A 20,219-nucleotide genomic window follows, 5' to 3' on the forward strand; every position below is an offset into this window, starting at 1 on the left:
CCTATTTTTGCTCTTAATAGAATCATTGCACTGCAACAAAGTTAAAAAAACAACCAAAAAAACCCCCCCAAAACTTAAATACAGTTAATGAGTCTTTGTTCTGTCATTCCATTTTTATACATTCTTTTAAATTAAAAGATAAACATTTAATTTCTGCAAAATTACATTGGAAAACTGGAGTGATGGCAGTTCCACAGTTAACTATTTGCCACTGTCCACACAGTGGAGCACTCTGAGAAGGAAACATGTTCCTGCAGAGCTTGTGACAGCTTTATTTCTAGGAGCCCTTCATGCAGAGGAGATCTGAGTAATGTTGCCTGCTGGGAAGGCAGGCAAAAGAGGTCACCCCAACTCAAATATCCTGCTCCTCTGTGTTTCATGTGTGCACTGTAGTAAGTACCCACTGAGTAGAAATAAGCAGAGACTTCAAATATCCACACTACTTGATGTTATATGTAAAATTGATTTTTTCCCCAAAACCCCATTCTGTAAGAGATGTTAGCAGTTATCTAAAGCCACAGTGGCTCTCTTGCCTCTGTTGCAGCTAATATTGATTCTGCACATTAGAAAGAATACTGGTCATGTAGAATCCCTGCAGTTAATGTCTTTTGTTTTTTAGGAGCATAGGAGTCATCACCTACATACTGTGAGTACAACAGATTCACTCCTGTTGAAATGTTCCTGAAGCTCTGTTGCACTAGTACAGAACAGTTCTTCCTTTCAGTCATTTAGGGATCTGCACACATGGGGTGGGCAAGGGTTTGTATAAAGGACAGGGGTTATTCTGCAGCCTTTTCAATTTAAAATGAGGGTAAAAGATGAGGGGCATTCTGAGCAGAAATCAGAAAAGTCCTTTGCACCGTAGGCATTTCTGCATTTTATGGGATCTCATCCATTCCAAATGGTAGAGGATGGAAAAGCCAAGAGGATTAATTGCTCCTGGAATGACTGTGAGCTGCTGGTGTGAGAGCATAGAAATTGAAAGTCAAACAGTCCCATTTACAAGATGGGTTATTTCAGATGGAAACAGGGAAGTTTTTATTTGCTTGTAAAGGCAGCAGTCTAGATTATTATGCATAAGTAAGGTCACCCATTTCAAAAAGGTGAATTTAAGCTGAAGGAGGAACAGAGAAGTTGACCTTGGGAACTGAGAATTCAACTTACAGGAGAAGAAAAAGGGTTTGTTAAAGCTAGTAAAGGTTGGTTGGGGATAGATATCATTATAGTCAGGAAGCATAAAGTGAAAATAGATCACAGAATACTTTTTAAGTACAGATTATCCTTAGAAGTGTAAAGTGTGTCAACTGGTGATGAATAAATAAAAGGAAGGAATTACTATGCTGAAGCTCTCAAAGAAATTAGTTTCTGTGGGCATCTGGGGACAAGCAGTTGAGAGTTTTAAGATGGAACTTGACAGTTTGGGAAACTGCTTGTGCAATGATGATGCATGCAGCAGAGGAACAGCACTCCTTGCTTTTCCTCTCGTTTGACATGAGAATTGCAGGAGTGGTCAGTGATCCTTGATCCTAACTGCTTCCATTGAAATCCTGTGACTCCTGGGGAGCAGGGAGTGGAGACTGCTTGCTGGGAATGACACCCTCAGCTTTGGCTGTTCCTTGTGATACTCAGAGGAATAATTTGCTGCCAGACTTGAAGAAGGTGGACTGTTGTATTAGATGGATTTGCACTACACAGCTCACAGGTCAGGACAAGTACAGAGGCTAGGAGGGGAAGGATTGTCTTTTCAGTGTGGAAAATAAATTTTGACCTATGCAGAAGGGTTAGACCCTAAAAGCTGTAAAAGAGAGGTAGGGAATGAAGAGTCAGATTCAGTGCAACACATTCCCTTCTTTTCTGCAGTGCAAAGAAAATTTGGGGTATTGGTTGGAGCCCAAGCTCAGGTAAAGGGATTTAAAATATGGTCCAGATCCTTGTTTTTTACCAGCACTCTGGTCTGCACTGTACTTGCCAGGACATTGAACTTTGTAATTTTGTAAAATGAATGTTCCTCTTTGATGAGAGGAAAACTTAGGAGTTGAGCTTAAGCAGGTGGGAATACTTTAGCATGCGATTAGTGATGCACAGAGCCAGCTGCTCCTCAGGCCTTCCTGTTATACTGGGTTGGGGCAGAGTAAGGGAGCAGGTCCTGTACTGCATCCAGCACAGGACATCTGTTTTACCTGCTTGGATACTAATGACTGCTGTGGTCATTAAGGTAGAAAAAAGCCTTCCTACAAAGGATCAGAAAAAAAGAGCACGCTTTTTGTGGCGGGAGGGATCAGCTTGCATGATAGGCTGTTGTAGTGGGTTTAGCACTGGCTTCTCACCAAATGTCAATTAATGATAAACCATAAATGTCTAGCTATGGACCAGAAATTTGCATGCCTTCAACTCGTATTGCCTCCTAATTTTAAAGCCTTTTGCTCAGAAGTAAGATTCAGATTCACTTCTGAATAAGTGGGGTGTGTCTATGATGCCACCTACTTTAGAAAACGTGGCAGCAATTAAATGGATGCTGTCATCAGATGTAGAGATCAAAATGCATCCAAGTCCTCAATTCAGTAACTCTGGAGTGATTCAGTCAGTTGTAAGGGCAAAGCCTTTATTACTGAGGTCTGCTGGTACATGTTTACAGGCACTGAGTCAGGGTATGACTGGATATTAGGATTTGAGAATCTTGACATTTCACAGATTTCAAAACTGACTCCCAAAGAGAAAAAAAAGAAAAAATCAGAGCATAGAGCAGTGTTGATTTTGGCATCCAACAAAGGGCTAGAAGGTGGAATTGCAGCTGCTTCATGGCATACTTTGGGGAAAGGAAAAAGAAACCAAGGCCCTAGGGCAGGTTTCCAAGCTTCAGTTTTGGAGCAAAGCCCATGGTCTGTGGAGAGGTGCCTGCTTGTAACAGCAGAAATGGAACTATGTAAAACCCCTTAAGAATTGAGACTGTGGATTTATGGGATTAAATTTACTGCATCAAAGACAACTGGAGGACTTCCCTCGTGCTCTCTTGCTGTGTCAGATGCTTTGATGATGTTGTATGATTGTAGAGGGGGGAGGAAGCAGTTTATGCACTTGAGTGTTTATTCTGTGGATAAAACCAAATGTGGTAGTTGGAGATTGGGCTTAAACGCTCAGGTGGTCCCATCTAACTTCCTGCTTATCTCCCAAGATTCCCAGTCAACCTGGTAGTGGCAATACAGACAAGGTAAAAAGTCTGTTGAGAGTGGGATGATGTAAGCAATGGTTTAGTATTCAAAATCTCAGTTTAGTTCCCTGAAGTTTGGTGCAGACCTGTTTTGAGCCTGCTACATCCTGAAACTATGTTATCAAAGCTAGGCATAATGGATAAGCACAATAATAGCCCAGAAGATTATTAAAAAGGAGTGGTATCAATCTCCTTGGTATAAATAACATTATCCATAAAGCAGGCTTTTGCAAGTCAGCATCCCTTTGTGTTGTGGGAGGAGGAGCCTGGAGGAAAGGCAGGGCAGGAGAGGTCTGGGATGATTCTGTTTTGACACAAGTTTTATGGAGCAGAGGTGCAGAGTCATCAAAGATGAAGGTTGATGGTCACTGCTGAGAGATAGACAAAGCAGGAGAAAAGCTTTTTCTTAAGTCAAGATTGCTAAATGACATTTTATCATGGTGCTGTCTCCATTATATCCTTGCAGTTGGAGCAGGGTGCCAAGAGAATGAAATTTTATGTTGTTCAGAAACAGTTGGATTTTATTTCAGCCAAAGCCCTTTTGCTTGTGGATTCCTTTTGCTGAGCAGCATGGCCCTGCCTCTTCAGTGGAGTTGGCTCTTAGGCAAGACCACGTGCCTGGCTTCTGATCATATATTGTATTTTGTTTCCAGCTGAGGAAGGTTTCTTGGTTGAACCCCCTGTGCAGGGAACTCATTAGCAGCTTTGCAGAGAAAAGAAGTCGGGGCAGAGCTTTTTCTTCCTGAAGAAAAACTATAGAAACACTAGGTTATCTGCTTGAATGTTATAGAAGCTTCAGCCTGGCAGTCTTTGTGGGCTCACAGGGATAGAGACTCTCCTTAGCTGAAACTTTTTCTGGTTTCATTAGCAATGACTTAAATGAGACACTCAGGAGAGGAGAAGCTCTGCATTTCTCTCTATGTGCATGCATTAGTGCTGCACTAGAGACTTTAAATTCAAGTCTGGCTCATAACCACAGCTCTAGTGAGCCTAAGCTAGCTCTGTTTATTCCTTCATGGCAGAAGCTGCTTCAACACAAGAGCCACAAATGTCCTAAGAGTATATTCCACAGTCACTGTAATTTTATTAGGGGACTTTTTCTGCTTAATTTTCCAACTGATTCCTCTTTCTGGCTCATCTAGGCTTAGTGGTGCATCACCTTTCCTTGGAGAAACTAAACAAGAAACACTTGCCAACATCACAGCTGTGAATTATGACTTTGATGAAGAATTTTTTGGCAATACTAGTGACCTGGCAAAAGACTTTATTCAGAAGCTACTGGTGAAAGATACACGGTAAGCAGATATTCAGAAAGACCCATTTGTCTCTAAAATAAGCCTGGTGAAATGTGACATTACAAGGAAAAAAGTCTTTCTTGCAGTGTATATTGCCAGTCAAGAGCAAGACAAGAGGATGCTGCTGTGCCCCTAGTTAATCACTGCACCCAGAAACCCTGAGGAGAGAAACCAAATCTCCTCAGCTAAATGCCATGTTCAGGACTGAATTCTCACCTGAGTCGAGCTGGCACAGTGTAGCTGAAGGGCTGAAAATGGTGTGCACAATCTTGAGTGCAGGGTAACAGCCACTCCACTATTTCAGTCTCTTATGAACTACCTCCAAGGAGGTGATACCATGCCAGAATATGCCCCCAGTGGTGCAATGCCAGAAAAATTACTACATGTACTGATGTGGAGTTGTTCTAAGTCTCTGTATCTGTCCCCTAGGGTTTGTGTGACAGCTATGCACATCTTTGTTCCCAGGTTACAGGAACCACAGTCTTTTGTTTTTAGTTTTTCTTGCTTTTAATAAAGTGCACACAGAAGTAGCATCTCCTTCCCTGTAGCTTTCTTTGTTCTGGAGCAAAGTCAGACTGTTGTGGTTCTTTCTAATGGCTTAATTAAGGGATAAAATAGCTAGGAGAGAGAAGGAGCTGTTCAGTGAAGATTTCTGCAAATTATCAGGCCCCTCAGTGTGGGGTAGAGCAGGTGTTTGATGAGAGTTTTGCACAGGTTGGCCATCTCCAAGGAGAAGTCAGTGCAGTTGGTATTTGTGCCATGTACAGACATGGTGCCTGTGCAATGCTGGGTTTCTGTCTTTGATTCTCAGTGTTCTTAAAGTGCTGTTCCCCCAACTGCTCCAATGCCAAAGGAAGTGAGGTTTGATCCACTTGGATTAGATTTGCAGTATTCTTCCAAGAAATGTTGCTTTCAGGAAACAACAGCTCCTGCAGTGCTGTAATACTGTGTTCCAAAGGACAGTGTATAATTACTATTATAATTTGTAATAATTACTGTTGATTACTTCTGGTATAATTAGTGTTGATTCAGACGCAGTCGTATCAAAGGTGTATAGCAAGAATATATTTTCTAAGCATGTTGGATGAACGAAACAAAGGAATGTATTATTGCTTTTTATGGAAGGGTGAAAAAAAGTACAGGTTGATTTTGATAAAATAAGAATTAAAGTTGTGTGGAGTAAGGACAGTAACCTACTGAAGTTTAGAACAGTAACTAAACTGCACACAAGCATTGTGCCTCAGGGAGAAACTTAACCCTGAAATTTGAGGGTTTGTCCTGGAATTATCCTGATAAATACTTGATAGGAAGCCTGGGAGGAGTGTGGGTTAATGGACTTGTGTACCAAGTATTTCTCATTCAAGTCTTTGGGGTTTTTTTGTGTTGTTTTTTAGGAAGCGGCTTACGATTCAGGAAGCTCTGTCTCATCCATGGATAACGGTAAGACTGAATAAAAAAAAAAGATCATGTTTTTTTCCATGAGCAAAGCAGAGATCATATTCTCACTCTTACTGGTGTGTTAAATGGAAAACTGCCCCCTAAGTACTCTGTTATGCTGTGTGACTCAAAGAAATGTACAGGGAGGAAATCGGTTGGGTCTGACAAAATCCTTGGATTTCTGCAAATGATTTCCTTTATTATCATAACTTTCAAAAAGAGAGTAACAAAGCTCTGATGTTTATTGCACATTACAGTATTTCATATTGGACTGGGCTTTGCATTTTTCCATGCTTGTTTGCTTGGGCATATACTGTGTGTTTGCTTTAATGCTTCCTTGAATTGAGAGTTAACTGCAATCAATATGGAAAATATAATTTCTCTGAAGAGTGAACTGCTGCACCCCATGTTCTGGTTTGCTTACATTTGTGTGTCTGTATGTATTTTTTCATCATAAACATTGCTTGCTTGTGAATTGTGAATTGTAAAATACATTAGCTAGCATGACTAACGAGGATTTTTGAAATTCAGTTTTAGTTTTGCATCACACAAAACATTAATTGGAGTGGTTTTAGGGTTGTTGGTTTTCCTTGTACAAATATTGATGGCTTTAACACTGTTAATTGCTAAAAATTAGCATGAAAATAAGTTGCAGCCATGTTGTTTGCACTTATCACATTGGAATGAATGCACATGACTTGTCACATTCAGTTCTGGGCTTGTGTGTCTGGTGTTTGTTTCTTCTAATCAAATGCATGAAAGAAAATCTTTGTGAGCAAAGAATCTCCCAGCATTGTGGAAACCCAGGCTGCATCCTTTGTGAAGAGCTTTTGAATGTCTGCAGTCTTGAAAGCATTCAGTAATATTGGTTCCTCTGTCTGATGACTCACCAGCTGAAAGATGAAACCAAAATCCAGGAAAACAAGAAGGTGGAGAACACACAGCTGAAGACAAAACGCCTGAGGGAGTACACAATAAAGTGCCACTCGAGCATGCCCCCCAACAATAGCTACATCAACTTTGAGCGCTTTGCCCACGTCGTAGAGGACCTTTCCCATGTGGAGCAGGGTTTCAGCACCTTGGCTGCATCCCACGATTCCTTGCAGGAGGACATGGATGCTCTGCTTTCCATTTATAATGAGAAAGAAGCTTGGTATAAAGAAGAGAGTGAAAGTGTGAGGCACAAGGTGTCCCAGCTGAAGTATGAATACCGTAAAATGGAGTCCCTTAAAAGGCATTTGAATGATGATATCGAGGCTGTCGGCGCCAGTCTTGCAGGCGTGTGTGGGAAATACGCTGAGCTGCAGAGCCAGTATGACTCCCTCAGACAGGAACTTTCTGAGGAACTCAAGTGGATACAGGATTTAATGAGCAGTTTTCAACTGGAAAACAAAGCCTGTGTGAATGGAAACTTTGACTCTGTTTTCAACAAAGATATTAATGAATCACTAATGGAGCTGTTAAATAGATCTTGCTGTGAAGAATTCCTTGCAGGGTTGAATCTTGTTGTGACAGAATCCCATCAGTAGTACTGAGATCAGGCTAAGTGCAGGGTTTGTTGCTTGTTTCAATGTACATCACTTTAAAAAGGTTCCAGTGCATAGATTCTACTCAAAATCATGACCTAGAATTAAAGTAAGTTCTGATGTACAGCACAAGCTACTGACCAAAGCTATACCCTCCCAGTGATTTGTAGTGTTGAAGTTGTTTTTGGTTTTTTTTTTTCCTGTGTTTGGTGTCTGAACTTACACAAACAAGATTATCACAATGGTATGGACACATCTAACACCAAAGCCTTTGGTATTGCCTATATTTTACTCTGCATCATTACAGTCCCTAAAGATTACTGGGTAATTAATGTGATAAAAAAGAATAAGTCAGTCTGTACTTAATAGAAACTGGATTTCTGGAAACTAATAAAGATCCCCTTAGAGCATCTTTGCTTGGCTGAAGGAAAGAGTTGGGTAGCCCTGCTAATGGCAGTTCTGTACACCTTATGAGACAAAGATTTGCAAAGGTTAAATCTGTAAAATAAAGCAAATGGTTGTAGTAATTTAACGTTTAGCTATTACTGTGGAAATTCTCTGTGAAATGGCTGCCAATGAAGAATGTTAGGATTAGTGTTTAGGCCAGTTGTGCAGGGTGAACCCTTTTACCATCAAAGGTAAGGTGAATTTTAAACTAAAGGATTAATCAACAGCTGAGTTTCCTGTCCTGTATCAAAGAAATCCTATTCAAAAGACACCATTGGGAGCTTGTAATGATCAAATGACTGTGTAATTTTGCAGTGCAAATGTTGATTTGTGACTAAGTGATAACACAGTCCTCTGATTTTTTTTCTACAGTGAAGAAGATTACAAAGCTACAACCAACTTAATCTATGGTGTGGCATTTGAGACTAGTGTTTTCCATATAAAGATTTTTTTCCTTAGATTTTAAAAAGTAAAAGAAAAGTTTACCCAACTTTAAGTCATGGCCTGCTGTCTTGTATTTCAAATAAGTAGTTTATTAGTTTATTAGTTTGGTTATACTGTATTAATATGCACAGATGTATCAATTTCATTTTTGAACACAATAAATAGTTAGTTATGCAGGATGCAATTGTTCCCTGGTGGCTGATAATGACTGAAAAAGATGCCAAGTTTCTGTTGGTATTTGCTGCAAGGTGACTGTTGTGCATCTACAAGAATCAGTGAGATAAGAGCTCAAGTCCAGCTAGAGTGAAACTTTACATATATATATGTATATACATATATGTATATATATATATATTTACATACATATATATTATCTTTCACTGGCCCTCCTCCCTCCTCCTTTTGCAGAGAAGTTAATGACCTAAATAAACTGAATTGTTGTTGTTCCTAACATGATTAAGAATAATGTTTCCTACTTTGAGATAAAAAATAAAAGCATACTCTCATCCAGTTATTGCACACTACAGTGGACACATTACTTCCATGTCCTCACAAAGATGTGCAGAGGCTGATGCAAATTCAGAGTCATGAAAATAGTTGTTCACTTGGGGTATTTTTGCTCCCATCATTGTGCTTGAAGGAGGATGGAAACTGGATGTGCTCTCTGTGGCATTGTTCATGGTACAATATGTAAAATTTTCAAAAGCTTCAAAGTAGTGTGGATAGCCAGGATGTGACCCTGGCAGGCTGGCATTGATGGCTGGGGAGAATTGGGCTCTACTGTGACAAGTAATATTAAGAATTTTGCATGTGTCCATTTTTTATTGTTTCAGAATGCTTCTGCAGGTTCCTTTAAGCTGGAATACCCCATTAAAAGCTGTCCAGGAGAACTTGAACACAGGATTTTATTGTCAGGGGGAGAGAGCTTTAATTCCTAAGATGTAACATAATGCCTAGTGAGAGTTAGAATTTGCAGAAAACACTCTCAAGCGAGTCTGCTTCCCCTCAGCCAAGATCTCATATTCTTTGTTCCTATCCATTTCCTTTTTGAACAAACACACTGGCGCAATGAGAATGAGCATTAAATGAGGCCTTCTTGTTCCTGAGCATGTTTGGGTGAGGGTAATGTTGTTGTGACTTGGTCCTTGAGGCTAGTCACACACTGCTTTTGGAAAGAGATCCTGATGTTTGAGTGAATGACAAGGTCACTGGGTTGCAGGGTACTTAAAATGGAGAGGTGGTTATTGCCAGTCTGCAGTAAAGTGAGTTAGAGCTGGTGATGGTTCTGCTGCTGAAAGGGCACTGGGAAATTTTTCACAAAGATTGTACAGCTGACATTTAGCCAGTGACTTTTTCCACTTCAGATTGATTTCTGCTTGCTGGCTGTTTGCAGCGTGAGGAAATGATATTTAATGTTTAACTGTACCAGTTCTGTTGAATGCAAATGGTGTGTACATGTAAATGAGAAGGGGGTCCAGCTGATAGCTTGGCTCCTTGAAGTGCTGCTGAGATACCTGCAAAAATGTACGTACCTACAGCATTGATGAGAAAAGTGAATTTGTTGTCTCAACCATTTCAAGTTACTTCTCTGAAAAAGATGTTTAAATCCTCACTGATGTGTTTTCCATTCTCCTTTGGTACTCTTGCTGTTTCAGGTGCATGGCTTGGTTGCATTCCAGTCCAGTTCATTACAAATATTTCTGTGTTATCCACCTCCTACATATGCAGATCAAAACAGCTGGGATGGTTGAAAATCCATACTCTTGAAGGGCTGAGTCCTGGCCTTTCTCTTTTCACTCTTGCCTGATCTGGTTCTGAACCATTTTTTCTCTCAATCTGTCAGATTTGGTTTTATGGTTTATGCAAATTTTGATGTGCTTTTGGAATTGAAATGTGCTTCATTTTCTGAAGGACTGTGTCAGGCTTTGTGGAACATCTGTTCCTTAACACCAGGTTGACATCCAAAATGATAGGCATGTCACTGTTGGACATGAAATGATTCACACAGACACCACTCAGTGTGGGATAAAGGAAGAAGACTTTATTCTGTCACTTCAGTATTTATAGATTCTCGACAACGACCAGGGGTTGAATAGTTAGGTTACCACCTTCCCAACCACTCTGGTTGTGAGAAATGTCCATCAAAAGACATATCTTTAATGGAGTGTATAAACACCTATGTTTATAGTTGCTTTCCTGGGAAAGTGTCTAGAAACTATGAAAAACAGTATCAGAAGCTTTGATTCTCAGGGTGACACTAGGTACATATCTGAATCCTGATCTATATTCTTTTTTGTTCCTCTTTTTCCGTAGTTAGATACTGCAATTATTTTATTGCCAGGGTGTCAATGCCTTGTGCTCTCGTACTCTGGCTATAGTTAAAGGACAAAGCTGGAGATTTTTGCAGATATCATTATCCTTGTCACTAATACTACATGACAGATACCTTTTGTTCCATTTTATTACAGTGATGTCATGCAGAGAAGGAAGGGAGATGGGGCAGGTATACACAAGAAGCACCTTAGCAACTTTACAAAGTGAAAGCATAGCCTTAGCACCTGCTAGTTTTAGGATTTTATTTGTGATCTGTTTATACCCAGAGTGGGATAGATTTAGTTCTTTTTCTTCTGCTTTCACCTGTGTGAATCCACAGCTTCCCTGGCTTTCTTTCAGCCAGCTCCACATGAGGTATCTTGCATATTTTATTCACCAAAGGGAGCCAAACAATAAAATCACTCTTTTATCTTCCAGCCTATGGACAAGCAACAGGCTTTGGTTCGGAAATCATCTGTTGTTAACATGGAAAACTTCAAAAGGCAATACGCTAGAAGGCGATGGAAGGTATGGCAATGAGCCTTTAATCCTTCTCACATGTGGCTTCCCAAGCCTGATGGAATCAGAGGGCAAGATAGATCTTCAGTGTAAAATTGTAATAGGAAGTAAATGAATGAAATGTGTTTGAATATGTCTACACTGAGTATTTATGGTCAAATTGTTTTCCTCCCTCTCTGCACAGCTTTCATACCGTGTTGTTTCTCTGTGCAACCACTTATCGTACTCGCTGGCGAAGAAGGTCCTGACCCAAGATGAGAGTTCGGTAGGTACATTCCTCACACAGGAAGAAGAACCAGTCTTACTGTGCGGTCATTTCTGCTGTCCTTATATGAATGAACAACCCAACAGGAGAGCAGTGGCTCGGAGAGGGAAACTAGATGGGACCATGGCATCATTTGTGTCTTTAATGCTGCTGTATGTTCTGTTACTGTGACAGGAATCTTGTGCAGGGAGATTCTGGGGCTAAGTGCATTTATTGTGTAAAGCAGCAGCAAGGAGCCTGCAGATGATGTCTGGATCCCAGGCAGTAACCATGGGGTGTGACTGAGATCCAAGCAGTCACAGGGAACCTCACTGCTCCTGTGGCCAGCTCTGTGATGGAGGGTGGGGGACCCTGGCACTGCCTGTGACCTTCTGGAGTGAAAATGTGAGAGCTCTATTAGCTCTGCTCTTGTCAGTAGATGATACTGATTATACTGGGACAGTATGTTTAAGAGCATGGTATCTCATTTACACCACAGAGACTTTGTGGCCTTTCTATTTCAGAGAAACTGTGAAAGTGACAGTGAGGATCTTTCACAAAGAAAAGTGCCTCTTCAGAGGAGAAGCAGCCTATCATAATGGGATGAGAATTCCATGGCCAGGAGGCAGGAAACTTTCTTCCTTGCTGAAGCAAGCAGCCCTGGCAGCAGACTTGGACTTCTGTCTGAATCCTTGCTTCTTGTTTCTCAAACTGCACCAACAACTGGATGATGGTCTTAAATGCCTACTGAGCATTTTAGAAAATTTGGAATCAAGATTCCCAGGGAAATCCTGCAACACAAGCACCAGCTGGAGTCCTTTTATATGTTGAGTGTTTTAGAGATACTTCAGTCTATTTCTGATGTTGAGTCCAGTCAGGGTGTGGGGTTCCTACTGATAATCTTTTACTGCAGAATAATTAACTTTCTGCACAGTGGTTAAGACTGTGTGCATTATTATTTTGATCAGGGAAATTTCTAGTGAGTCTTAAAGATTTTTTTTTAATGCAATTTTTATATTTATTAATAGCATAAATATTTGATGGCAGGTATCTGACAGGTTTTGTTCACTGTGTGCAGTATTCTGTTATTGCTGTAACTGAAGAGAAAATCACAGTGACATTACATACCATAACCTTGATTTTGTGAAGGTGGCAGTAAATAGTTCTGAAATGCAACAAGAACTGTGCTCTGGCCATTGTGTCTGGCTGGGGATTAGCACAACTCCCTTTGTCAGTGGGAGTACAACTGACTGTGGCACTGAGGTAGGCCAAGGCAATTTTTGGATGAAAAAGAGAAAAAAATTCTGTGGTGATCTACATGCACCCAAAATACAACATTTTTACAGAATGATGACAGGTGCCTTACCAAACAAAAGGGCATTTAGAAACCTAAGGCATGTGAAGAAATAGTCTTTATTAGACTTTGTTATTATTATCATCAATATTTTTATTGTCAGCAAATTGGAGACTTGTTAACACCTATTTGTACAGGTGCTGTTTACATGGAACCCAGACTGCAGACATCTGTATTTTATTCAGGGAGTTGTATCCAAAATTGAGGAATAAGCACTTTGATATTGATGTAACATCTTTGCACAGGGAAGTTGCATCATATTAACTATATTAGTTTCTAAGCCAGTATTGTTCAATTGGTACCAAAAAATGTGCATAGGGTATTTTTTCATTGAATATATTTGCTATTAGAAGTTCCTATTTATTTTGCCATTTAAGGAATTAAAAATCAGAAAGCAAGTCTATTAGAAACAACTACAGACGGATGAGGAAACTGATTTTATTGGTTTTACACTTGTCACCTGTAGGCTAAGGTTTTGGAGCAGGTGTTGAAAACTAGTATCAGCTTAGTTTTGATGGCTTCCAGTTTCTAAGAGAGAAATAAAAATATGCTGCTTTTATTTGTAACTTTGTATCCTTGCTTAGAGACTAAAATGCAGTTGATAAGAAATTACTTCTGTGAAAGGAAGGAAATTTACAAGAAGCTTTGGAGGAGAAAGGCAGAATGTAGGATTTGATGGAAGAAACATAAAATGAAGGAGGGGGTGAAATGAAAGGGACATGGAGGTGATCCTGGACTGGGAATGATGGAGGAAAGGAAAGAGAATGTGGATATATGAATTGTGGAGACTGGAGAGTAAATGTTTCTGCATATACGGCACTGCATTTTTATACTACTTCTTTAATTTTTTTTATTTTGTATCTTGTGCTGCCATAGCCTGTGATGTGTGCTGGTCAAGGGATAAGGTGCAGGGCATGGGCTTCTCTACATATTCAGTTAAAAGGTGTATTTCTGAACTTTCTGTATAATTCTTGAGACAGAATCCTCAAAAAGTGTTGCAGTAATGTATGTATTAAGAGGGAGCAGTAACAGGGAAACCTGAGGTTTCAGTATATCCTCATTTCAGCTGGAATATAGTTAATTTTCTCCTTAGTGGCTGGTACTGTGCTGTGTTTTAGATTCAGTATGAGAATAATGTTGTTGGTAATATGGTGATGTTTTAGTTGTTGCTAAGTAGTGATTACCATAAGTCAGGACTTTTCAGTTTCCCATGCTCTGCTTGTGAGGAGGTGCACAGAAAGCTGGGAGGGACCATAGCCAGGGCCAGCTGACCCAAAATGGTCAAAGGGATATTCCAGCCCATGGAATGTCATGCTCAGTGTGTAAACTGGGGTGAATTGGCTGAGAGACACAGGTCACTGCTCAGGGATGGGCTGGGTATTGGCCCGTGAGTGGTGAACAGTTGTGTTATGCATCACTTGTCTTTTATTCTTCTCTTTTCCTTTCCATTATTATTAATTATTATTATTATTATATTTTGTTTTAGTTCAATTACAAAACTGTTCTTATCTCAAAGTAACCCTTGAGGTTTGCTTTCCAATTCTTCCCACCAGGGCCAGGGGAAGGTGAGTGAGGGGCTGTGTGGGACCTAGTTGCCAACTGGACAAACCATGGCAGTGTCATGGAGTGTCTGTTTCATAAACAGAACACTAAAAATATATATTTGGATAAAAAACCACCCAGTTTACCTACCAAATTTTGCTTCCTGCTTTCCCAAGGATGTGGAAAAGAAAGACTCCAAGCCAGTGGTAATTTTATGAATTTCTAGACTTTAAAAACATCTTTGGTTTCCAAATTTGAGATTGTGGCATGTGTATTTAAATCACACTTCTGAAAATTGGGTCCTTGTTAAAATAGGTTGTTGGATCAGGATTGTGCTCCCATGGAAATGGGGTCATTCTCATGTAAAATCCTAGCAACTACTAAGAAAGATGGGACACAGCAGAAAGGCAGACAGAGGAGTGCAAGGCTGTGTGAAGCTCTGGCTTATTGATTCTACATTTATAAAGACGTAAGGTGGTATTTTAACAGAGACATTACAGACATGTCACTGTTCAGTCTTCAGTCATCTTTGTGCCCATGTGAGCTAAGGCCAGGTTTTTCTCTCTGGCATTCAGTCATTCCACATGGCTCCCAAGCAACTTCATTGCACAGAACCCACAACATGCAGCACTCCTGTCCAGCCAAACTATCTCCTGCCTGTTCCAGGTAGGAGCATGCTGTGAGTGTAGAATCTCTTGTTCTCAGGACTAATGTTGGTGATGCATTAGGAAGCTTTACAGTGTTTTCCCAGCTGTGTCCATGGCCCTGTCTGTTCCATAGGGTGAAGCTCAGCCCTCTCAGGACAGCACAGTGCAATTGTGCTGCTTCCAGTGCTGGCACAACACCTGCTCACTGCAGGGCTTGCTGTGAATTCATCACCCGTGGGTTTTGAACAACCACCTGCAGGTTCCTTTCAGTAAGGGGCCAAAAGAAAGAGAAAGACATGGAAGAAAACAGAACATTAAAAGAATTTGTGTTACAGAATCTTGCTGGGAGAAAAAAAAAAATCTATTTTCTATGTATTACTCTGTTTTGCAGTGGGGAACATGGAGAGAAATGAAGCAATAGTCTGGGAAAAGAAAAAAAAAAAAAAAGATAAAGCACAATAAAAAAACCCACAAAAGACCACAAGTATTTTTCTTAAAGTATGCCTATTTGGCTATTTTGATTCTTATTTTAGCAGTGATGTTTTTTAATAGACATATTTTTGTTGTTTTGTTTGTTGGTTTGGGGGATTTTTTGTGTGCCTGGAAATACTACAGCCTGTCAAAAATAGCCGAGATATTTGTTATTGTGATTTGCTAATAAAATGTTGGAAAGCAGGACGGGGGTGTGTGTCTGTTTCCCCCAGTCCGGAGCGGGGCCTGAGGCGAGGTCCCTCAGCCGCGGAGCCCCGCGGGCCGCAGCAGCCGCCCCTCAGCGGCGGGGAGCGGGCCGGGCCGGCGGCACCTGGCCGGCTTGGTACCGCCCCGGCCCCGCTGGGGATGAGGGGGGCTCATCGAGGCCAAGGCGGCGGCAGAGCCGCTCTGGGGCTGTGGAGGAGCCGCCGCCGTGGCACCGGCTCGCCGTGTGGCCCTTGATGGGCCCGATGGGCTGAGCTTCCCCCTCAGGATCGCAGTCCCCACAGCGCAGCCCGCTGTCCCGCAGCCTCGGCAGCGAGGTAAGCCCGGCCACAGCCGGCCCCAGCCGCTCTGCTATTCCTGCCCTCGCCTCTGCTCTGTGCTCTTCTACTCCGTTTACTTTCGCTTGCTCCTTTCATCTTTTAATAAGAGGTATTGTTCCTATCTACGTTTTTATGTAAATCAAGGAATTTGTATGTGCAGGGAAAAGAAGGTATATATTTAACAATTAATCAAATAACTTAGGCGTTTCTTTTCCTTCTCTCATTTCTGTATGGTCACTGTAACTAGCTGACATTCTGTATTGTTCACATAAATGTTTTTACATATGTTTTTACATAAACTTCAAACTTTTAACAACTTGGGTGCTCAAATGGTAGGTAATACCAAATTTTCACCACGTGTGTTTGAGTGAGAGGAGTTAAAGAGGGTCAGGTGCACCTTGTTACTGGACGGGGCTGGCAGGGAAGCATCACCTGGAAGTGATCATGAGCCTGATGAAGTGATATTACAGCAAACCGCCTCCAGAAGGGGCACAAAGGGTAGGAGGCTTGCGGGGGATGGCCAGACCCCAGCTGGAGTGGGCAGGTCTGTTGCTGAGGCTCAGGGCCAGAAGTCAGACCCTGAGGCAGAGCTCCTGGTGAGAGCACGAAGGTTTCAAACGGACAAGAAGTCGTCATGGTCCTTGTCATGGTGAGTAACTTTGCTGAGGGAAGGGTGGATTGAGGACAAGCCCTGATGGAGTGGAGAATGGTCTTTGGGTGTGTGAGCAGATGGGAAGGAATGGCTGACCTGGCTGTGGTCTGGGGCTGGTGTATGCACAGGGGATCTGTGACCATGCCCTGTGCACGGTGTACCCCATATCAGAAACATGGGTGATCCAGGAGCCTAAGCACGGACCTGGGGCTCTACCTGCAGCTCCTTGTGCCAGAGCCTGCTCAGGTATCTCCTCACAGTGTCACTGCTGGTGTAGTTTGTTGTTATTTTTGAGGGATAGGTGCAGAGACTGTTGCTGAGCATTAGCTTTTTATAGCAGTTGGCTACAACTTGTGACCATCCATCTCAGAGGTGTAACATTTTCCTGTTCTACTTGGAACTGTGCTCAGTCATGGCGTTTTTCGGGTGGGATGTGTCTGCTAAACAGAAAACTGAAGAAAAATGGTGTCACATCAATATTTCCTAAAATATGTTTTCCCAAGGATTAACCTTGTGAACTACATACAATGCTTTGTTAAAAATAATTGTTTGAAGTATCTTGTGTGTGTGAAATGTCTTAATATAACAATTATTTGATAAAAAAACTTCTCAGATAATTCAGTTATCTTTTAAATCTTTTTACTCTATATACATAAAATATGCTGTAATGTATTAGTGTGAAATTTGAATTTAATTAAATTTACTGTTTTGAAGTGTGGGGTTTTGCCTTTCTAATTTTTAGCTTAGAGCATCTCATTCAGTTAGCAAAGGATGGGAAATGTTAGATTTATTTTAGTCCTAGTCATGCAATTCAAGAGAAAATAACAGAAGGATGGAGTTTTGGTCTTGGTGCTGAGCCTTTCATCTTGTCTTGGTTCACACTGCAGCATAGAAAGTTAAGTCCTCAGAAGTCTGCAACAAGTGAAATCTGATTTTGAAATGTGAATGACTTAAAGCCTGTGATCATGAACAATTGGGAATAAGTAATGCTCCATTTCCCTGCATCTGCACCCCGATCAAAGCAGGAAGAAAGGCTTTTCTGTGTCTGGCACAGGAGCCAGTGGTAGTGGAAGTCAGTACTTAAAAATGCAATGTTCCCTGCACAGTGTGTGTGCTGGGATTTGTAGTCATATGAGTGTGGTAGTTTATAGCACTAGCTAAGAATCACCAGTGTACTTACTCAAGTTTATTAACAGAACTGCAAGAATAAGAAACCAGAATAAAACCTCCAGAAACCTTTTCTTCCCCTCCCCAACCCCCCAACTTTTTCCTTTCTCAGCTGCCAACAGAGACAAAAGTTGGGATGTTAAAGCAATACCAATTATATAATAGTTTTTTCATCAGCGTTTGTATGGAGAAGAGTTTTCTCTTGTCATTCCATGGAGAGTTCTCCACAAGAACACAGTTTTCTCATGGATTTCATTCCCATGATGGAGGCCAAGGTTTTCTTCATCTGTCTCTGTGATCATCTCTGGGAACAGATGTTTTCTCTTTTTCTTCCTTGGGGGCCAAGGGTCTTCATCAACTCTCACTTCTCTCTCTGTTCCAGCGTCTCATGGGATCACAACTACCCCACCATCTGCTTAGCTTTATCAATGGATACCTTTGCTCAGATCTACACTTTGAAATACTTCATTTCCCCCAAATACTCTTTCATGAATTAAGGGGTTTTTTTTAGAACATTATTGTCCATCTCCATGGCCTTACCAAAAGAATATTTCAGCTTATTAAAGCATCTTTTCATTCTCCTTCCAACTGAGGCTTGACTCCTTCTTTTACTGACTTTGATGGTTTATGTTATCTCTTTACATGTTGATCACTCTCACTTTCCTCTCTCTGGAAAGGGATTAAATCTGCAGGTCTCATCTAGGTGGTGAAGGGTTAAATTGTGGCCCAAACCACGACAGGTATTCGTGGTGTCGGATTTCAGGTCTCTCAGCCGAGCTGCCGCAGGGAAGGAGCAGACAGTTCTCGGTTTAGAGCTGTGTGTGCGGGCCATGGTGGGGTTTGGCGAGTGTCAGCAGCTGTGCCGGGGCCCCGGGAAGAGATTCGGTCACTCTGCTGCTACAGGACTCAGAGGGCTTCTCAAGAAAAGCCCCGCAGCCCCCATCCCCTGTTGTGGTGGAATTTTTAGTTTGCCAGCTAGGTTAGAGGCTTTTGTATTTGTTTGTTTTTCTTCGCTGCCGCGATTGAAGCTTCTGCCGGGTTCTCCCCGCCCCTTCCCCGTTTCCCGCGGCTGCGGCTGTGCCTGCCGCCCCCACTGCCTGCGGGCCCGCCCCTCCGCCGGTGTCACTGTGTAATCCCCTCCCCGTGAACCGGTGTCACTGTGTAATCCCCTTCCCTGTGTAATCCCCTCCCTGTGCCGCCGGTGTCACTGTGTAATCCCCTCCCCGTGAACCGGTGTCACTGTGTAATCTCCTTCCCCTTCCCGCGCCGCCGCCGCCGCCTTCCCCCTCAGCGGGTTCGCTCCCTCACGGGCCCTGGCCCACAAGACCCCGGGCTCCGGCTCCAGCTCGCGTTTCTCCCCGTGCTGTGTCTGTGTCCATTTTCCCTCCGGCTGGCCCGCACACCCGAGGGGCAGCTGCTCCTTTGTTGTCGGGGCCCGGGCGGGCGATCCGCTGCCGATCCGCTTTTTGTTCCTCCGGCCCCGGCGCGGTGTCTCTGCCGCTTTTCCCCGTGTGTTTCCCTGGGCTCCAGCGGCACAGGCTCGTCCAGTGGATCCCTGCCCCGCGGCTCCACCCCGTCTTGGAAAAGCCCCTAATCCTCGGAAATTAATTAGAGAATTCCTATCTCCGTTACTGTTTATCTTTACCTGTCGGTATTTTATTTGTGGAAAGTTTGTGTGTCCGCCAGCTGTAATTTCTAACTGGCTCTCACAATTCCCAACCCCCCGAGGCGTTAACCCTTTAAAAGGAGACGGTCAGAGCCCTCCCGACAGGCTGCGAGGTGGGGAAGGGGCAGCTGCACTAGAGCTCTGTTACCTTTCAGGGCCGGAAACAGAAGAGAGCCAGAAGCTCCCGGGCTTAGGTTTAAAAAGTGGTATGTAGTCACAAAGGTAATACCACTTTTCAGTGGTGAACAAAGTATTGTCAGGTCTCAGGCACAGAAGAAACTCCCAGAAGCCTCTCTGAGCCATCACTTCCACGGGTGTTCCTCACTTTTTTTTTCCTAAATGCCAATCCACCACAATGAGCAAATCAACAAATCAGAGATTCCAAATCCTTTCCTGGAGTTTGGTTATTCTGCCAGGAAGAAATTCTCCAGGAGTCTGTAGGACGTCTGGAATGACATAAAGCAGGCAGCTGTGTAGTTGAAGTATATCCAAAGCCACTTGGTGGGGCAGATCAGTTACCAAACACGGTGTGTCATGCCAAGGGTCAGAAATTGACCCTGGTGGTTAACAGACTCATGGCCCAAGGTTGCAAGATTGTCCTGTTACGCAAATACTGACCTACATTTGGGATTTTTAAATACTAAAGACGGAATTCATAGAGCTATTCTATTTGACATGCACAATGTTGGAAAAAATATAATATACAGGAAAATACATGATTTCCCAAAGTTATTTATGCAGA

The 20,219-nt window shown here is 42.2% G+C and overlaps 1 protein-coding gene across 3 annotated transcripts in view; it reads left to right on the top strand.

Annotated features, from left to right (window-relative positions):
- DAPK2 (death associated protein kinase 2) overlaps nucleotides 1–15,652 on the top strand; it is a 32,808-nt gene extending 17,156 nt beyond the window's left edge. For 2 of the 3 annotated variants that reach the window (XM_015638599.2, XM_033517001.1), the window contains 4 exons: nucleotides 620–646; nucleotides 4,351–4,503; nucleotides 5,898–5,943; nucleotides 6,834–9,463. In XM_015638599.2, coding sequence (XP_015494085.1) covers nucleotides 620–646; nucleotides 4,351–4,503; nucleotides 5,898–5,943; nucleotides 6,834–7,469 — 862 coding nt within the window. In that variant the 3' untranslated portion in view covers nucleotides 7,470–9,463. Of the gene's footprint in view, nucleotides 1–619; nucleotides 647–4,350; nucleotides 4,504–5,897; nucleotides 5,944–6,833; nucleotides 9,464–11,108; nucleotides 11,199–11,373; nucleotides 11,455–11,957 lie in introns of those variants that run through there. The other variant, XM_015638603.2, reaches the window with a different exon arrangement.
- Nucleotides 15,653–20,219: the final 4,567 nt, after the last annotated feature.

The sequence above is a fragment of the Parus major genome, chromosome 10 (assembly GCF_001522545.3).
Source record: "Parus major isolate Abel chromosome 10, Parus_major1.1, whole genome shotgun sequence".
Taxonomy (NCBI): Eukaryota; Metazoa; Chordata; class Aves; order Passeriformes; family Paridae; genus Parus; species Parus major.